At 52.0% G+C, this 18,698-nt stretch overlaps 4 protein-coding genes across 4 annotated transcripts; 3 read left to right on the top strand and 1 right to left on the bottom strand.

The window, feature by feature from the left end:
* On the top strand, positions 1 to 4,936 carry COCSUDRAFT_44822 (hypothetical protein; the record flags this gene model as incomplete). Its single annotated transcript, XM_005643522.1, has 10 exons — positions 1 to 100; positions 308 to 519; positions 1,903 to 1,965; positions 2,174 to 2,272; positions 2,480 to 2,588; positions 2,706 to 2,971; positions 3,249 to 3,396; positions 3,750 to 3,860; positions 4,384 to 4,514; positions 4,883 to 4,936. The coding sequence occupies 10 exons, from the start codon at positions 1 to 3 to the stop codon at positions 4,934 to 4,936; spliced, it is 1,293 nt and encodes a 430-aa protein (XP_005643579.1).
* A 2,094-nt stretch (positions 4,937 to 7,030) lies between these two features.
* COCSUDRAFT_59519 (hypothetical protein) lies at positions 7,031 to 11,051 on the bottom strand (the record flags this gene model as incomplete). Its single annotated transcript, XM_005643521.1, has 9 exons — positions 7,031 to 7,147; positions 7,567 to 7,671; positions 8,034 to 8,114; positions 8,370 to 8,471; positions 8,750 to 8,848; positions 9,631 to 9,747; positions 10,131 to 10,262; positions 10,556 to 10,626; positions 10,955 to 11,051. 9 exons carry the CDS (start codon positions 11,049 to 11,051, stop codon positions 7,031 to 7,033), a joined length of 921 nt encoding a protein of 306 aa, XP_005643578.1.
* A 982-nt stretch (positions 11,052 to 12,033) lies between these two features.
* COCSUDRAFT_67942 (hypothetical protein) lies at positions 12,034 to 15,936 on the top strand. The gene is made up of 8 exons (XM_005643520.1): positions 12,034 to 12,380; positions 12,577 to 12,719; positions 13,027 to 13,205; positions 13,628 to 13,754; positions 13,920 to 14,026; positions 14,371 to 14,534; positions 14,838 to 15,007; positions 15,499 to 15,936. The coding sequence occupies exons 1-8, from the start codon at positions 12,326 to 12,328 to the stop codon at positions 15,628 to 15,630; spliced, it is 1,077 nt and encodes a 358-aa protein (XP_005643577.1). The 5' UTR covers positions 12,034 to 12,325; the 3' UTR covers positions 15,631 to 15,936.
* Positions 15,937 to 16,170: 234 nt separating this feature from the next.
* COCSUDRAFT_31326 (zf-DHHC-domain-containing protein) lies at positions 16,171 to 18,558 on the top strand (the record flags this gene model as incomplete). Its single annotated transcript, XM_005643519.1, has 5 exons — positions 16,171 to 16,841; positions 17,151 to 17,266; positions 17,550 to 17,610; positions 18,092 to 18,184; positions 18,379 to 18,558. Exons 1-5 carry the CDS (start codon positions 16,617 to 16,619, stop codon positions 18,556 to 18,558), a joined length of 675 nt encoding a protein of 224 aa, XP_005643576.1. The 5' UTR covers positions 16,171 to 16,616.
* Between the last annotated feature and the right edge of the window lie 140 nt (positions 18,559 to 18,698).

Below are 18,698 nucleotides of genomic sequence, written 5' to 3'. Positions count from 1 at the left end.
ATGAAAAGTCGCACATGTACGCTTGCAGCTGGGATCCTGAAGTTTGCATTCAACGCCGTCATAGCAGGGGCAGTGCTCAGTCTCAACTTCGATGCTGCCGGTATACTCACGGTTTCTCTTTGTGCTCTATTGCCTATTCTGCTTGATTCGGTAGCATCAGTAGCATCCCTTACGATATTTAAAGCCCAAGTCTTGCTGATTATCTGCTGATTGTGTCCCAGACGACTCCTTTTGGCCTACGCTTTCCCAGCTTGTGGCTTGCACGACCACGACCTTGCGGACATCACACGCATATGTGTCCATGCAGATGGGGCGAACATAACGGACTTTTTCACCGATGGCGGTTCAGCGCTCCTAAACGCGTTGCCCCTAACCAAAGAGGCATTTCACACCTACAAAGCTGCAGAAGATGCCGATGACGCTGCTAAAGCTGCCAGGCTTGCAGCAGTGGAGGCCCAGCTTCAGGCCTTCCAGGCTGAAATTGACCTCCTAAAGCGCCAGGTCAACAATGGGAGCTCGGTGAGTCCCACTTCACAAACCTCAGCACATCTGCATCAGATGAAAGCCCTCTTTTCCTGGCCATGAACTAGAGTGGTCCGCACGTAGGCCCTTGCTTGAGCAATAATCGCCATCTGTCTGTAAGTTTGCCGTTGTCTTGAGCTCCCCAGCCCCTGTGTTTGCAGCTCGATTAGTTTTTGGGCAGGCCATAACACGACTGTCCCACCTTTCTAGGTGCTCCTCTATGGTGAGCGGACTAACCATATTGCAATTGTCGTAGAGCTGCCTAATGCGACAATCCAGGCTGATTACGGTGCAGACCTGACTGACAATTAGAGTCAGCACCAATCATGATCAATCCCTGGCAAATACAACTGTGCTGCAGCTCTACTAGAGAAGTCAAGATAGCAGTACATACCTTTGTGGCATGCAGAGTCAAATCTGTCGGCTGCAGACTGGCGCGTGGTAGCATCGGCCAGTGCAAGCCTGGCTGGCTGCCAAGGAGTCTTGCAAAATTTGTTGGGTTTACAGCGGATGTAGCTGAGATGATGGTTTGCTTGCTTTGTTGAAGGGTACACCAGGCACTCCCGGACAAGATGGGACCACAGGGCAAAATGGAGCAACAGGTGCTGTACTCCAATCCGCTTGTCCTCTGCTTGTGATCTCCCCAGCACCCACCGGAACACTTCACAAGCATCACATGTCTCACACCAGCTGTTTATCCCCTTGTCCTTGCAAAGGTTTGGCAGTGTTGTGGCATGTGCCGGCACCTACGTACACCCGCAACCCTGCTGCATTCTGTGCACAGAATGCAGCTGTTGGATGCCCAGCTCTGCCCCAGCAGTGTCCATTACAGCCTCCCTCAGCAAAGCAGAATAGGGTGCTCTCTTCTGGGGAACTATCAGGGATTGAGCAAAAGTGGGAGGGAGCCCTGCATGTGTGTAAACGGCCACTCAGAGTTGTGTCACGTTTTGCGGGCTTCACTTCACAGGCGCGGATGGGACCGCTGTGACCGGCGCTACGGGCTTCACTGGAGCAACTGGCGGGACTGGTGCCCAGGGTGAGAAGCTCAGCCTTTGCACCTTGATAAGATTAAGATCCAGTGTGGCAGAGCTGCTTGCTTTTTGCAGTTCTGGCTTGCTGGAAGACGTTAGACTGCCCTGCCAGCTGGCAGTAACAAAGAGCATGCAATTTGATAGGCTTGGCGCCACAGATGTAAATTCAGGGGACTCCAATTTAACTTATAGTCAGATTAGCATCCCCTGATAATTCCTCTCGGGGTAATTATAGTTGTGAGCACTGCCTATCATGCATGCGGGCTGATGCTCTGAGTTGATGAATGGTGAAAGATGTGCTTCCTCTTGACCCTTGCATTCCTGTGACATTATTGCTTCTGCATTACAGGCTTCACTGGAGACACAGGGCTGCGCGGTGATACCGGCGCAACTGGCTTTACTGGAGAGACAGGTCGGTGCTTATGTGATGAAAAAGCCCAATTCAAGCAGGACACACTGCAACTGCTTTGCCTGCCATTATCGTTGGGTCCTGCAAACGGAGAATCTCGTGCTGTTCATGGGCTGATCTGACACAGCAACAAAGTATTGCGTTGGCAGCCTGTAGATAAGCCTCACATGGTGCTTGCTTGCCACTTATGCATTTGTTATTGATGTCACAGGCGCAAGTGGCGGCGCTGGGGCGACTGGAGCAAAGGGGGACACAGGTGGAACTGGCCTCGCAGGAGATACCGGTCCCACAGGCGCCACCGGCCAATGCGGTGAGCCCCTTTCTGTGAATACTCACAACAAAGGCATTGCCCAGGTTTTCCTGAACACTCCAGACAAAGGCGGTCCCTACATCCCCTGAAGAAGCTCACATGCAGCATGCCCTTTTACTGCTGCTGGGTATTCTGTTTAATGCAAGCAGAGAGAGACCTGACTCCGGTATTTTAATGCACATTTGCTGATGATGCCTGTCCCAGCAGCGTAATTATATCCTCGTGCTGGCAAAGTCTGTCTCACGCACTGTACCTCCTTCCTTCATGCCGATGACCACTATCTCACGCCTTGTTGCTGATGCCAGCCTCATACAACGTACCTCCATCATATAGCACCTTCCTCGCTCAGTGTACTTCTTATCTTTATGCTGACGGCACGTGTGCCATGCAGCAGTCTTCTTCCTGCAATGCTGACTGCACCTGTCTCACGCAGCGTTCCTGTACGACTTTGGCGACGTGACATTCACAAACGCCGGGGCGGGCGGCCGCTCCGGGCCCACGCTGCAGCAGGTCCAAACCACCTTCGCAGCCTCTGGCGCAGACCCCTGGACGCAAAACCAGGAGTACCTGGACGTCATCAATGGGGTTCAGATCTGGACGGTGCCCCAGAGCGGCCGCTACAACATCAGCGTCGGCGGCGCGGCCGGCGGCGGAAACCTCCGATTGCCGGCCGGCCTAGGCGCCGTCGTGAGCGCCCAGGTGCGCCCCTTTGGGGCATCTGCGTGCCGTGCCGCCTCAAAAATCAAAGTCATATGTGCTGTCGCGGGGTGTTTGTCTCGTTACTGCTGCTGCAATGGTGCTGTGCTGGTGCCTCTAGAGAAGGCCCCTGCTGCATCTCCACCTAGAGCTTATGGCCATCTCACGATCTGGACACAGCCGTACAGTCTGCTTCTGCTCCCTTCTATTTTATTAGGGTGTGGCATCATAGCAGTGAGGGGTTGTAGTGAAGCATCTAACGCTCAATGGCATGGTGCAGGTGCGCCTTGCATGCGGCTCCAAGGTCGCCATCATCGTTGGCCAGACCGGCCTGCCCGTAGGCCCGGGCACCGGCGCATGCGGCGGTGGCGGTGGCGCAACATTCTTCCTCTACCCAAACTCCACCACGCCGTTGGTCATCGCCGGCGGTGGCGGCGGCCCCAGCGGGAATTTTCCCCCGCTGGCCGGAGGGAACGCCACCGGGCTGGTGGCCGGCGGCCCGGCCGGCGGCGCAGGCAGGGTTTCTTTGTCCATCTTCACATATTCCACGTTGCAAGAAACTCTCGGCATCTCGCCTGTGTGTTCTGCCCAAGCGTTGTCGGCATGCTGTGGTGAACACTTGATTGCCACCAGTTGGCTTCACTCACGCCTAGATGCTTCAAGGCGCAATTTTCTTTGTGCTCTCTTTTTCTTCAGTGGAAAATTTCCAGCCACGTTGGCTTCCAGCTGAAACTCCACTCAGGATTTCACTTCAGATGCTCACAAGGATCACTGGGCGCAGGCGGCGCCTCGCTGACGGCAGGCGGCCAGCCCGGGCAGGCCGGGCAGCCCGGTCTGGGAGGGAACGGCGGCGGCGGAGGAACAGGCGCCGGCGGCGGCGGCGGCACCGTTGGTACGTATCGTTGCCTGTGAAAAGAACAAATATTCACCAGAGACCAGACCAGTGGATTGACGTAAGAGACAAAGATCCTCATCAGTGTAAGGGGAATGCATAGATTCACATAGACCCATATATAGATAGTAACGACCCCCTGTGATGGCGTTGTACCCCCCGAGAGTGTTGCAGTTGTATGCCTTGGGACCTTGAGGAGATGTGAAGGGAATGCTAAGGAGCAGATTGACTGGACATGGGTGGCACCGAACTGGAATCACTGCCTTCACGCATGGCGGTCACAATTTCTGCATCCAAGGCCAAGCAGAGTGCTGTCAAAGAAGGCACCTGACAAGGCCGGCAGGGATGCATGCGCATATCTAAACTCCATCTCTTGGGGCCTGTCACTGTGTCTAGCAATTGAGACAACCCTGTCCAGGAATGCCTGCGTGGACAGTGCTGGTCAGCAATGTGGCCGGATGGGTTTTCCTTCGGTCAAAAGATGCGTTAGATCCGTATGAAATAAGAGTGCATGTGCCCGCAGGCGTCACCGGCTCGGAAACGTACCTGGGTGGCATTACAACCGGACTCACCTCCTCTTTCGGCGGCTTTGGAGCGGGCGGCAGCGCGGGAGACGGCGCCCCTTGCGGCGGGGGCGGCGGCGCCGGCTATCTGGTACGCGTCCGTCTTTTAAATTTTTGATTTTGAGATTGTATTTGAATCACCATTTGGACCGGCAAGTTGGATGCGGCCTGCATCAGACAGCTCTGCCATATCAACTGGCAGCCACTGCATGTTCGGTGCGGGCATGCAATTGATTGTGCTCGCATGGAGCATTCTGTGAGCAGTTGCAGATTGCGTGCTAGTACTGGTTGACGAGCTTTGGGATGTCCAAACAGTCCTAAGTCTGCTGGAATAAAATTATTCCCCTGTCTCTTTCAGGGCGGCAGGGGAGGCAATGTCAATCGCTTCACATCTCGGCAGGGGAGAATGGTTTTGGCGGTAGCTCATTCGCAGACTCCCAGGGGGCACGATTCGTGCAGGCGCAGCTGGCCGCAGCCGCCGGCAATGGCTTTGTCACCGTGGTGCTCCTGTGATTCAGCTAAACTTGTTAAAGCTGTTCCGGTTTCCATAAGGCTTCACCCTTGGGCCTTTAGCAAATGTCTCCCTGAACGGTCGCAACACACGCGGGAGAGGGCGACCTGCATGTTCAGCGTGGGTGTGGAAATATCACCAAGAAGATGACAAGTTTTGCAAGGGCTGCCCGAACGTTCCCGCCAATGAGCCGATGAGTGAGCCAAATTTGTGATCTGCCAGCGGTACCGGTGGTGGGCGCACGCCAGTGATGGGGTGCTGGAAATCAAGACACGCCTGGCAGGAATTTCTTGATGCCACATGAGCTCTACCGAATGCTTCGCCTGTCCCACCAGAGAGGGTGCAGTAGGAGTCTACAGATTGAAGTATGAACGGATGAGGCATGGTGCTTGCACTGCTTGTCAGAAACAAATTATGAAACAAAAACAACATTATGACTTTTTTAATTTTGTAGAAGAGTTTGGGCAAGTCGTGAACAAAGCCCTTAATATTGCACTGTCCCAAAATTGGCATGGGTGGCAGTGTCTGATCAGGTGCTGAATATCGAATCTTTGAGACGGCTGGAGACTAGTTGCGCTCAGTGCCCAAGCATCCAAAAAGCAGCAAATGCCTTGTGGTACACCAATGCAACATTATTTTAAATTGCGCATTTTAAGCGGCAAAGTCCGTTCTGGAGACACCAATGTGTTTTTGTATGGCTGCATGCTTTGGCCAGCAGATTATTTGTGTGCAGTCTGTGCAATTAACTGTACAGACTGCACAGAAACGTTTCTGGCCGTAGGAGAAAGGCTCTGCATTCCTTGATAATCATATATAAGACTCTGCTTCTGATGCAGCGGTGAAGCACGTCTTGTAAGTTACAATTTGTAACCACAGAGCCCAAAAGCCGACACTTCACACGGCGGCTGAGGCAGCAATAAGCTACAGAGTAAGAACCAGGTAGAGATGACATCTGGCGATGTACTGCTGATCATCATGTCATACAGTGACCTCGACAATGACACCAGCAGCTTGATGTCTTTTCTACAAAGTTAAAAGTCCCCCAACAAACCCCCAGGTCAAAAGAACTCTGAGTCTATCGTCAGTAAATGTGGTCCGCAATCTGGTGGTCTTGTGGATTTGAGACAATTGAATCTCAGAGCCTTATGGTATAACGGTACAACATCGAATGCTCTGCATGCTCTGATTATCTCCACAAAACCATTTTGCCACAGAGCCATTAGATGAGTCAGCAAAGACCTTTGACCCACAGCAAACCTCATTCACCCACCCATTTGTGTGGATGATAAAGGCTGACTCAAAACCCCCAGACCATGAACCAATCTCATTTTTTCTTGCCATACTGATGTCAACAGCTCATCCCTCTTGAAAAATGTTAACTCAACTTGTCATAGTCACCAAAAGGTGGCCTGTTTAGGGCAATATAATATGGCATCAACCCAGACAAATGCATTTTTCTTGACGAAAAAGAGAGATGCCCGCTCACACAAAGAAACCAGGCACAGCAAACGCACGCAAAGCAGCAACTTGTGCTACAGCAATAATTGTTCATGAGAGGCTGCTGCATAGCGCATCTCCCAAGCAAGGGATGGGCACTACAGCCACATGCCCTATGCTACAAAAGGCTGAACCTGCACCACGCTTTGGGCAGCATTACGCAAACAATCCAATAAAGCAGGTGGTATAAGCCTGCAAACCCCAGCTACAGGCTGTGCAACTAAATTTGCATCCCCAGATGGGGACCTATGACAATGCAACAGGGAACTAGGACATGAATTTGTGAGCGTGTCTCGAGCTTGCAGACCGCAAGCTCGTCAAAGCAGTGTGTCTAAAGCGCTCATTGTAAAGACTGCAAAAAAATATCTTCTGCACAGCTGCAGCTGTCAGCCAATTTCAGCGGTAGCCACACCTACATGCAGACATAGATGTGGCTACCATCAAGAATCGACTGCAAATGTGACAGATGCAGTGCTTGCATTTGTCGCGGCGCTTTCTGGGGCACGGCTATCGATCAGCTGAGTGTAAAATCTACACATATCGTAAATTAGTAAAGCACAAACAGAGCTAGAGACCTCTAGAAGGCGCTGCACGGTTGACTAATCCGCTTCCTTGGCGGCAGAAGGTGATGTGGCGCCAGCTGGCGGCAGGTCGGTACGGGTGGTTATGCAAGGTGCTCCTGGGGCGCTCCCTCCCTGACCCTGCGCCGCCGCACCCTGCATTATAAAATTAAATTATAGTGCCTTGAGCAAGCTGCTCTGACTGTGTTAGTACACTTGAACAATCGTATTACTAAGATTAGGAGGCATCCTCCCAAAATTGCAGGGCTGGGTGATAACCAGCGTGCGATTGGTGATCAATGCGGATCACCAAAGTGCATGTGCACTGTCAAACCATGAGCTCTGGTGATCCAAATTGATACCCTTGGTACCCACGTAATTGCTCTGCAGGTGCTCATGAGGAGACGATGAGAATGATAGGCAACAGCGGCATTGAGCACATTCACAGTAGCAAAGTGAATGTCACTTGAATGTCCGTCAGGGCATTGTATCTTTGAACATCTGCTCAGCACAGCAGCACCAAGGAGCATGGGGAGAAAGCAAACGCCTGTCAATCTCTTCTGCGTGTCACCCACCTCATTTTTCAGAGTTGCCAGGATGCTGCAGAAGTCCAGGGTCTCAAAGCGGTGCGGGAAGATCTCCACCAGGATTCGCGCCTCCTGCAGCGGTGTCAGCGGCGACTGCGCACAGCCAAACACACATTCAAGTCCAATAACAATATCAATTTCAGGTCAGGAGCCAACTTCAAACCCAAATACATGACCCGACATGAACGGCGGCATGATGCTAGCTCGGACAGCAAGAAACATTCGTCAGCATTCCGGGAGCAAAAGGACCGAATTGCAGCCTAGCACAGGTGTGTCCCTTGCATGTATTTGGGGATAGATCAGGGGTCCCGGGGAATTGATGACACAATGAATTAAGCAAAGAGATCGGCTGTGTGCGCCCCTGGGCAAGTGTGCGTCAGTTGCATTTCATCGATCTTTGGTCAGATGGGTAAGAGATTTTAAACTACACAAGGGCTGGTGCATGTGGAGCTCACATGCTCTGTCTGCGTCTCTTCATAGAACTGCACGACTGCCTGGTGCTCCTTTGCCAGGCTGGTCTTCAGAGCATCCGACACCTGTTTGAGGCATGCACTGTCATATGGCAGCCCTTGTGCTCCATGAAATTGCTTCTTACCAATCTCCAGTGTTCTGTCAGAATTTCACGGTTATGTTTGAAACCCTCTTCCCTTTCAGAATTGCATGACTCACCAAGACGCATGATGAACAGTACAAGAAGCGTGATACATCCCAACATGCCCCTATGACAGAAGTATCCACAAAATCAAGCAAGGCAACACATTGTAGTCACAGGAAGGATGACTCATGCTGACCTGGCACAGCTGGAGGTAGTTGTCGCTAGAGCGCTCGCAGTCGTCGATGCTGATGCTGGGCCTGTCAGCAGACGGCAGCGCCAGCCCCACAGCCACCACTATCTGCACCACACACGAATACAAAATCAAAATCAAAATCAAAATCAAATACAACTCCAAAAGCAAATATGAACCCGGGTAAAAAGCATGCAGAAGGCTCGTGCATGGCTGCACAATTTCAGCAGCCCCCCGCACCATTGTCGAATACCCCAAGCAATGGTTTCACTTAGGCAGCAATATAAAGCAGATGCTGCCTTGAATGAGTGTAAATGTCTTGATCAGAGGGTCATGCATGTTGCTAAGATCTTATGTGTGAATTCACAGTTGAGAGTGAGGCTCACCCCAGTCCGCTCGCGCATGATGGTGTCCATTTTGGCAAGCAGCCGCCGGTGACTCGCCAGCAGCTGCCGCTTCTGCTCCGAGTTCAAGCCCACGTGTGACTGCGAGGCAGCAAAGCAGCTCATGACTTGCTCGTGTTGCCATCTCACAAGGTGATCAATGCATATTCTATAGAACCCTATGTTCTGTGGCAACTGCTCATGTATAAGCAGGGCAACAGAGTCTCAAAGAAGTTGCTTGTTTGAATGTCTGCTCTGGCCTGAAACCGGAGGTTTTGGTTTCCTCTGTTAAACCAGAACACCCCAATCCTGAGGCACAGGAAGCAAATCAGAAAATATCAATCTCTGAGTTTGTTGGCCAGAGAGTCAACAGCACATAAGCAGGTGATGAGAGGGGCGCGCACAATTGCTTTGATCCAGGACGGGTGGCTGGAAGTGGGAACACTGGCACTCTTCCACTTCAGCTCGCTCTTGCGGATGGTGGCATAATGCATCCTCGCCCCTATCATTTTCGTCACCCTCTGCAAAGTTTTACTCAGGGGTCAGAAAAACGCGCCCTTCCATGTCTCAATATATACATTTTCTTGCACAGCGTAGATTTCCCAGTGGGCACAGTATCTCTTCAGCTGAGCAAGGATATTACATCTTTGGAGCGCATTCCTTGTCGTCTCCAAGAAGCCAATAGATCGTTTACATATCCTTGGTGGTGCCCCAGTGCACATGTGCCACGTCAGCAAAACCTGAAAGAATCTAAAACAATCTAAAACAATCTAAAATATCAGTGCTTCTCTCAAGAGGCACTAAGTACAGCACAGCAAAGCACAGCTTGCACACATCAGCTGTACAACAAAAGCAGGCTGGTATCCTGGGAGAGTAGAGCGTACCATTCCCAGGACGATTTTGTTGACCAGCTCGCTGGTAGCCGAGCCCGGAATGTCCACATCCGGGTGGATCAACTGCTGAGACAGGAACTCCACAACCTCCACATGATACTGCTCCATCTGCACCAACACCCACATCTGATATTTTCTAGATTCTTTTAGATTCTTTTAGATTTTTTCAGGTTTTGCTGACGTGGCACATGTGCACTGGGTCTGCAGCGCCATGCCCTTGCACAAAAGAAACCCAAAGAATGCAATGGTCTCAATATGCTTTGAGCTTGCCTTACTCAGGACATGCCAGAAAGGCGAGCTTCATGCACAGTTGCAACGTGAACAGCTGCAGAACATGTTCCAGGATGTGCATGCCAAAACAAACAATACAAAACCTGTGAGCTCGTTTCCACCACAGAAGGGCATGTAATGCAAAAATGCCAACAGCGCTAGCAGGGGCATCAGCTTTACTAATCATAAGTAATGGTGATGTAGGGAAAAAGGGAACGCACCTGCTGCGGGCTGGTGTTGCGCATGTCATCCAAGCTTATGCCTGGATTGCCGCCCTTTGCAAGCGACAGAACATCGTGCACGGATCGCCTCATTGCCAGATTGTGCATCGGCCACTCGTTCTCATTGACATACTGCAGGACAAAGAGTGACGCTGTCAATGCATGCATGCATGCATGCAAAACTATGAGCTTTCCGTTCCACAGTGCAGCGACTGCAACAAGCATGCGGAACTTCATGTCTGACACCTGCCACATGAGCGAGCTGTGGGACACACTGCAAGGTGAGATGGAGTCACTCTACACAGCTGGATCACCCCACTAGCGCTGCGGTGAAGTGACATGGCTACTGGAGTGCAGACTCTCGGCAAGTCAATGGCACTTTCTGTCTCAGTAAGTCAGAAATAGCAAAGAAGCAGGGCAAACACCTCTTCAGGATTGGTTGCCTGCACATCCAGCTTCTCATCCTTCATGCGCACCACTTTCTCCAGCAATTGAGCTGCGAACACCAAATTTCTTCCAAGAATGAGATTGCGACAATAAAAGAAAAGTCTGGCCAGTGCGTAGGCACAATATCATTTCTCTGGTAGAAAGATTGCCAGTGCATGCAGCGCCTTTGATTGACACCCATTTGAATACAGGCTAAAGGAGCCCCCTTAGCATGCGTATTTCATTTACCCCAAGTATCTGGCTCTTCCAAGCAAAGAGGGTAGTCGGGTTAAAATCATTCCTGTATAATTCACCCCGAACCCTCTCTGATGAGACCCTCTGGGGCTGCATGACAATGAGCCCCATGACAGAGAGAACAGGAAATAATTGGCACTCACTCCTGGTCTCCAGTGAGGCCTTCTCCGCCATGAGCTGATCCACTTTGCGGCTCAGACCATCCAGCTGCTTCTTGTAGTCCTCCATCTTCTCCTGCATTTTTTCCCGCATCGTTTTGCTGCTGCATTACCCTCCGTCTGTTGTTTGCTGGATTTTCTCTGCTGGCAAGGAGGTGGTGGAAAAATAGACAAATGCACTTGCATGCGGCCTTGTATTGCAACAATTGCAAACAAAGTTTGTGCTGCACGTACCTTCTGACGCACCCTATACCTGCGGAGCACCGAAAAGAAGCGGTCTCAGCATGTCTCAACAGACATTGCGCTTTCTGCTTCGGCAAAATAGCAACCAGTGACTGAGCAACCTCGAGGTCACTTCGGGAAGGAAGTCTCACCTCTGCTGCGCCCGTTTGTTTTTGTCCTGAAGTTGGCGTGCCTTCAGCAGTGCCGCTTCATCCTCAGGTGGTCGCTGCAGGAAAAGAGCACATTTTGCCAACTCGAGGTGTCTTTGGTGAAGTGGTTTGCACGCTGCAGATCCTTTGTTTTCATCAGCGCAGGGCATACATCAGGATGATCCCCCCACCGTTGAAACTGCTTCGTGACCCTGAGCGAAAAGATCGCTGAATAGAGCTGCATCGTTGATAGAGGAGGCTCTTTGAGCAGCGTCACCGCTGCTGCTGGATCGTTCAGGGTGTTCGAAACCTCGCGAGTTCAGGGAAGCATTAATCCCATAAGGAAATGTCGCTGCACGGCCATCGAAGCCATGCTGTTGTGGCGGGAGGTCGAGAGGAGTGCACACAAACGAGGGATGGGCAGATCCCGTGTTGGGCATTGGCTGTGTTCCCGAGACATCTGCTGGTGTCGGGTCCGGGAAAGGGAAGCCCTGGCCCCTGTAACCATCCATGCCCTTCAGGAGCGGTCCTAAGGGATTTCAGGCTCTTCGAAGTGCCGTGCAAGCAGAATCTGCCATCACGTGTAGAGATATGATCGATGACACACCTCCATGTGAGCGCTTAGTGGGCGCCTGTGTGGGCACTGTGCCCACCTTGGAACACAAAGCAAATGCAGGCACAAACGTTGTGAACAGCTCGAAGACTTAAAACTTGCTTCTTATTCTACACATAACAGTCTTCCAGAAGTCCTTATATCGACATAAGATAAAGCAGCTTGTGATGTCGTGAAGCTTCGTTGCGTTATTTTCTATGCGTGGCGTGCATGTTTTATCCTTTTGAGAGATCGCGAAACCTTTTAGATGTTGCTCTTATAGCAGGATTACATCATGAATTACAAATGAGCCCATATATACTGCTTTGCATTGCCTGCGTGAACAGTGCACCTTGACTCATCACACAGTCGGGGCAAAATGTATTTGCTGCAATGATATCATACACAGCTGTCAGAGATTTCGACTATGCAGTCATGGCAGTATCAGGTGCATCACTGGAAACACCACAACCTGATACTCATACATGCCCATCGATCCTTGATGCCTCTCTGGGGTCCCTCATTCCATGCCATGTCCCATTTTTTACGTTCTTAGTGCATTGCTTGCATGAATTGCAGTGAGTGACTCCCTAATGCTGCAGAGTCTTCATCAGCAGAGTTGACCAAGGTTTGACTGTTTCCAGGCTTGTGCTTCCTTCTGTGCCTGGGAACCACCATCTCCGTGCTCCCCTGGTCCAGGACGCTACGTCAAGTGCACATCCTTGTCCAGTTTAACATCTTCTGGAAGATCAGAACCTTCTTGCTCCTCAGTGGCGGCTTTTGGCTGGTGTGCACCCTTTGACCATGCATGGCACATCTATCCGGACTGATCCATCATGCTACAGCTACTCTGTAGTGCATATTTACGATGAGCATGCAACTGAAGGTGGTCTGCACATGGACAGTTAATCGCATCTGAAGATAATATTCGAGTCTGTCGTATTCATCTCGAAGTGAAGATTGCTACTGTCTTGAGCTCCCTAGCACCTCGGCTCTGCTCACGCTTTTGATTGGGGCAGGCCATGTCACCTGGACGTACATCATCGGCATCACATAGTTCTGGACTAACAAGTGAAACTCTTTCTACTGTGCAGCTGGCGCAATGGCTGCGGCTGGATGCTATCTGGGAGCCGGGCTCGCAGATTATGTCACCGCGGGTGACTGATTGGGCCAAGGAGGGGTGGATGTGCCGAATCTACCTGGTTATCTCTGTGGGCCTGCTGCAGCCGCTCTTCCTGCTCACCGCTCTGCTGCTGTGCCGGCAGAGCACCAGGTGCAGCTGAGATATATCCACTCTAGCCGACGGACATGCATCGATTCCACAAGAGTAGCAGTTGCTTCTGGATGTCTGGTCGAGTTTGATCAATACCATATGCATACTCATCATGCTCATCAATATGCATACCCTTCACCTTGAGGGCCCTGCGATAGCAACAGACAGAGCTGCATTGGGGGCCATCTGATCTGCACAGTGGTGCTGGCAGGCAGCACTTCTGTACTCTCGGATGGCCGCTGCTGCTGCTGCTCTGCCTAGCGTCATTTCGAGAATTACCATTCCCTCATGTTTCTGGGCTGTCATGGTGCTTTCCTTCAGGATATGCTGTGCACTTACCTGGCATCAAGAACTGCGGAGGTGACAGAGAATTTGAGGGGCGTTATGACGGACACTGCTAAAGGCATGTGGGGTTTGTGCAGCCAATCAGGGGCGACGAAAGGGGAGTGGCCGAATGGGAGGATCCTCTGCACAGCGGCGATCTGGACGGCGCCGGTGTTTGTCAGCCAGTTAGTCATCGCGTTCATCAGCCTCGCCTTCAAGCAGCAGGTCCGTCACGGCTTACCCATTGTCCCTTAGACATTTGCTTCTTGCCAGGTTTTGTGACGTGCCTACTCACAACACATGAATGCTGCTAAGAAAGTCCAGTTCTTGGTCGTCTTTACCCTGAAAAGCCGGGAAGGACTTTGGTTAGATGCATAGCTTGCTGTGCAGGTGGGCTTGGGGCACAGAAAGTCGGTGCTGCACCATTTCTTTGCTCCATACGCCGTGGGGATGCCTCAGGAGTGCGGCGCTGCTGAGGAGCCGGCGTCTGGGGTCAGGTGACCTCTTCCCCTGCCAATTTACCACATCCATCTAACAGTCAAAACAGCCTTGAAAGTCGTCAGAGCAAGTCGTTCAATTATGCTCCTGTTGTCATCTTGCTTACTGAGGGACAGGAGCCCTATTTTTCCCTCAGAATGGCGGGAGGCCTGGAGGGAATGAAGGCTCGCTGTCCCCAATCCTGGACATTCTGTAAAAATCTTCTGCATGCAGCACTGCCAACACCATGGCCAGGGTTGGCTACATCTGAGGGCAATCCGCAGCCATGCTCCAGTCAGCAGTCCAGTCATGCTTTAGTCATGTAGTCAATCGGTCGTCCATCATGACTGTTCCCATGCTGCAGCTGCACGCGATGCGCGTTCCCTGCCGCGTCCTGCATCGCCTCGGTCACGCTGGGCGCATGCGTTCTGCTGCTGCTGCTGCGGGCGACGGCGCGGATGATGCGCGGAGTGATCAACCGTCCTCTGCAGCGCCGGATACGCATCTTCCATCGCACATTTGCAGTGGGTGCGACAGTCTTCCCCACCACAAGCAATCATCTTGCCAGCGGCATTTGCAGTTGCCTGCTAGAACTATCTTCTCTCTGTCTGGGCTAGCACATGCGCTGATCCACACAAATTCCTGCTTGCGAGATGCACTCACCGAGCATTGCAAGGCCCTCAACGGGGATTTCTGCAGCTGCCAGCTCAGCAGCAATCTTACCAAGGAAAGTGCTGAATGGTGTTCCTGGAGTCTGAATGCCTGCTGTCGCTGCAAGCGATTTTATTTCAAACCACCCCTGACTGCTATGCTGTGCTGTACTGTGCGCAGCGTTGGTAATTCACGAGGCGACGCAGGCGGTGACAACGGCGACATCACCCTTCTCCTGGGGGTTTGAGGTCTTGTGGCTGGCCTCCTTCCTGGCGCTGCCCGTGCTGGTGGCCGCCACCTGCCTGCCCCTGGCGCTGCTGCCCATCTGGGACACAATGTCTGCAGGACGGGTGCGCACCCTGACCCTTCTCAGGCCCTCGCAAAAATCAAGATCGACAGTGCTGAAACAATCACACTGTATATTAGTCAGCATGTTATAGAGCGTGGAGGCGCACCAGGCGATGTGTGCTGCTGTAGACACGCGGTTGTACAGGCGAACCTAAGTCAGTTTAATTCAGTCAATTCTAGAGTCCTCTGTGGCCCACAGGCTGTGGGGGTCCCGGAGTCCTCTCAGGGACAACTTTCAGTCAAAGTCGCGCATGCAAGCAGAAGGCCTTCCTAAAAGACGCAATGTCTATCACACATAGCCACATGTTATTGACACCCGTGGATGCATTTCAGAGTCATGGTGCAGTGCGCAAGAGCTGTATCAGAGCACGGATCCCTGTAACTCAACTAAACCAGCTGGCCTCATTGCATGGCGAGAGCCAGCCTGTGCCCAAATTTAGCAATGCTTCCTTGTGGAGACAAAATAGTGAGAGTGTGCGTCTGGTGTCTGCAGGCGTGGCAGCTGGCGGGAGGGCGGTATGAGGCGCCTCTGCAGGAGGGTGCGCTGCTGGGGAAGCCGCCCAGAGCAACAGTGGAATTGAATCAGGCGTCGGCCAGGAAAGAGGCACAGGGGCCGCCTCTATAGAGGGATTACGGTCTCCTGAAGCAGATGTGTCGCTTGGGAGTATTCTTGGATGCAATCAGATCGGATCAAGACCCTGCATGTGACTCTAACATTGGCCCAAGATGTGTTGCGATGAGCTAAGACTTGTACGTGCTCGAGGCTAGCCTGTTGATATTGCACAGCTCACCAAAGCGTCTTGGTGACTGGTGTGTTTTGCCCACGAGGCTTGTCTCCTGAAGCTTTCTAGAAGCTCCAGCAATTCTGACTGTATAGATGCTTCACTGACTCAGTGTCGACACGCTCATCCACGTGCAAGCTGTTGAGTGCAGGTGACTTTATCGTGATTGGCAGCGACCTGGCAAGATTATGATGGCTGCCAACATGGACTCACCATTTCCGCTCTGACACAAGAAAAGATCAGACCATTGTCCCTCTTACCAAGTGGGTGCTGCATCCAGGTTGCAAGCTTGGTGATGAGTCATAGCATGCCTACCTGGCAAAGCGTGGCTTCAAACACCCAATGGTCAAGATCCCTCCACCGAATTGAATCAGAAACAGTGAAAAATGGCATTATCGTAGGAGGGTCTGGACTGATTTTGCAACGCATCGAAAGTCAGCTGCCTATACCCAAAATCTGTTGATGTTAACATCATCTGTTGTCCACGAGGTCTGATAGCTGCCTGCATTGCCTTAGCTTTCGTGACTCTGGAAACACTTTAATCTATGGCCGCTGGATCGTCGCACTGAGAAGGCCGCAAAGGAACTCCAGCTGGAACAGCATCATCGGTGCTTGATTGTTGATAACAGATCGTCCCAATTCTCAAGCATCCCTTCAACGCAACTTCGGAAGCGTAGAAGATATTACTGGTGAAAAGACCCGCTCAGAAGAGTCAGGGTGGCGTGCCTATGTAGAGTTTGTTCTGGTGCCTCACCTCTAGCACCCTGAGGCACATATCAAAGCAGAAGCATCGACTCAAGGATGGGCTGGAGAGCTTGTGAGCGGTGACATGAGCTCGCCAAACATTCGCCAGAAGTCCCCAGTGCCCAGGCCATCTCCCGAGGGAGTGCAGCTGGCCAGGCATTCACCCAACAAAGCAGTCTCAGCAGCTGTGCCGCTTGCTGCTCGGCTGGTGGATGGCACACCCACAGTGTCGTTCAGGCGCTTCAACTGCACGGTGTTTGGAGTGCTGGGCATCATCTTCTTCATCTACTTTACAGTTGTCCTCTGCGTGGTACGGATGCCATCACCTGCATGCATCTGTGCCCTGCTATTTGCAGATGATGACTCATACAGCAGGCGCCAGGCTTCTATATACCTGTGCCAATAGAGCTAGTAGAATGTTGCATGCCCCGCATCCTGAAAGCAATGCTTGATCAGGCCCATTATGGCGGCCCCCTGTTCCTGACAATCTAGACAAAGAGGAGTGCAGACATCAAGGCAGAACGAACGCCAGGAGTGAGGAGAAAGGTCTGCCTCACATCTCAGTCAGCCACCTGATGCTCTCAGAACTCATGACTTTTGCTGTGCCTTGTGAGTGCAGATCCTGCCCTGGCTGAGCTATTCAGTGCCCGGCGTGCTCAACTTGGGCTTCCTCTCCGTAGACACTGGCATTGCGCTCTACTGCTTCCTGCTCTGCGTTGTGGTCGACCCCGGCAGGTGTGCTCTGCATGCATTGACTCCCTGACCCCTAGCATGCATTGCCCCTTGTGGATCCTCATACTGCTTGTAAGCATCAAATCCTTATAATGTATTCTTCTGACCTGAAGCCTTTGATGGCCTCTAAGTGGGCACCCTGCTGCATGCATTGCATCAAATATCCAACGAGTGTTCTTCAAAGGGGCTCTGATTGAATAAGCATCCTTTGAGCATAGTCAAGTCTCTTGCCCTGAAGAAAGCGATGGACTTTTATGGTGCAGCTTTGATGACGTGCATGGCGCAGGGTGCCACCGGACTATGCGCCGGACCCGGAGGCAAATGTGGTACTGCAGGTCAAGCGGAAGGTGCGTCCTTCTCTCGGCTGGCACATATAAAGCTGAGATTCGCGTACTACAAGTGTGTCCCTGCCTGCCGCCCACTGCAACTTCGGTATCGCAAGTAGCCTTTTTCCCAGTGTATAGAGTAGGCTGAGACCAGGAACTATGAGCAGTCCTGGGCCGAATCCTATCTACACTGTGAGGAAGCAGAGCACCTGCATTGCCGAACTTGTAGCAGGCGTAGCCCCTTTGGAACACGGGCTTTGCTCTGTTTGTCAGGGCATTCAAGTTGCCACAGAAAGGCCGCATTCCTGTGCAAAGTCAACATGATGAGTGTTAGTAAAGAAGGATTTGTGAAAGATGCACTGCCCGCATAAACATTGATGTGGACTGTCACATGCCACCTGGGTGGTGATGAACAGCTCGCTCAAAGGACGTTTTATGAGAAAATTTGACTTCAGTGATGAGTAAGTGCTTGAGATGACTTTAAAGTCATGGGTGCGCGCAGAGCGGCGAGGCGCGGTTCTGCCAGAAGTGCGGCCGCCACAAACCGCCGCGCGCGCACCACTGCCGCGTGTGCCGCCGCTGCGTCCTGCGCATGGTAGCATCACTGTATCGAATTTCTCACGATGAATGTTAGTAAAGAAGGATTTGTGAAAGATGCATTACCTGCTTAAACTTTGACAGTAGTGGACTGTCACATGCCACCTGGGTGGTGACTTCCTTGAGAATTTCTATTCTTGTGAACATTTTGATGCTCACCACCCCATCGCGACCGTCTCGTGTTGACCACAGGACCATCACTGCCCCTGGATCAACAACTGCGTCGGCCACGCCAACTACAAGGCCTTCATGCTCTTCCTTATCTGTGCGCTGTCCCTTCTCTTATCTCCCATGCCTTGTTGCATTCCTTCACATGTTGCGGCTATTCCTCAGGTTGAGCCAGGCACGTCTTCTGCATCCGGGCCTCGGTGACATGTTACAGCAAGCAAACTGCCTGGTGTTGCCTGCTTGTTGGATATATGTAGGATCAAAACCAGCGCACTCAATCGCTGTGCCGGCATTCTCATGCCCTTCTAGGATGAAGGGGATGTAACCTGCAATTCTGAAGTATA

This window comes from Coccomyxa subellipsoidea (assembly GCF_000258705.1).
Source record: "Coccomyxa subellipsoidea C-169, whole genome shotgun sequence".
Taxonomy (NCBI): Eukaryota; Viridiplantae; Chlorophyta; class Trebouxiophyceae; family Coccomyxaceae; genus Coccomyxa; species Coccomyxa subellipsoidea.
Note: the sequence above shows the minus strand (reverse complement) of the source record. Positions and strands in the feature narration are given on the sequence as shown.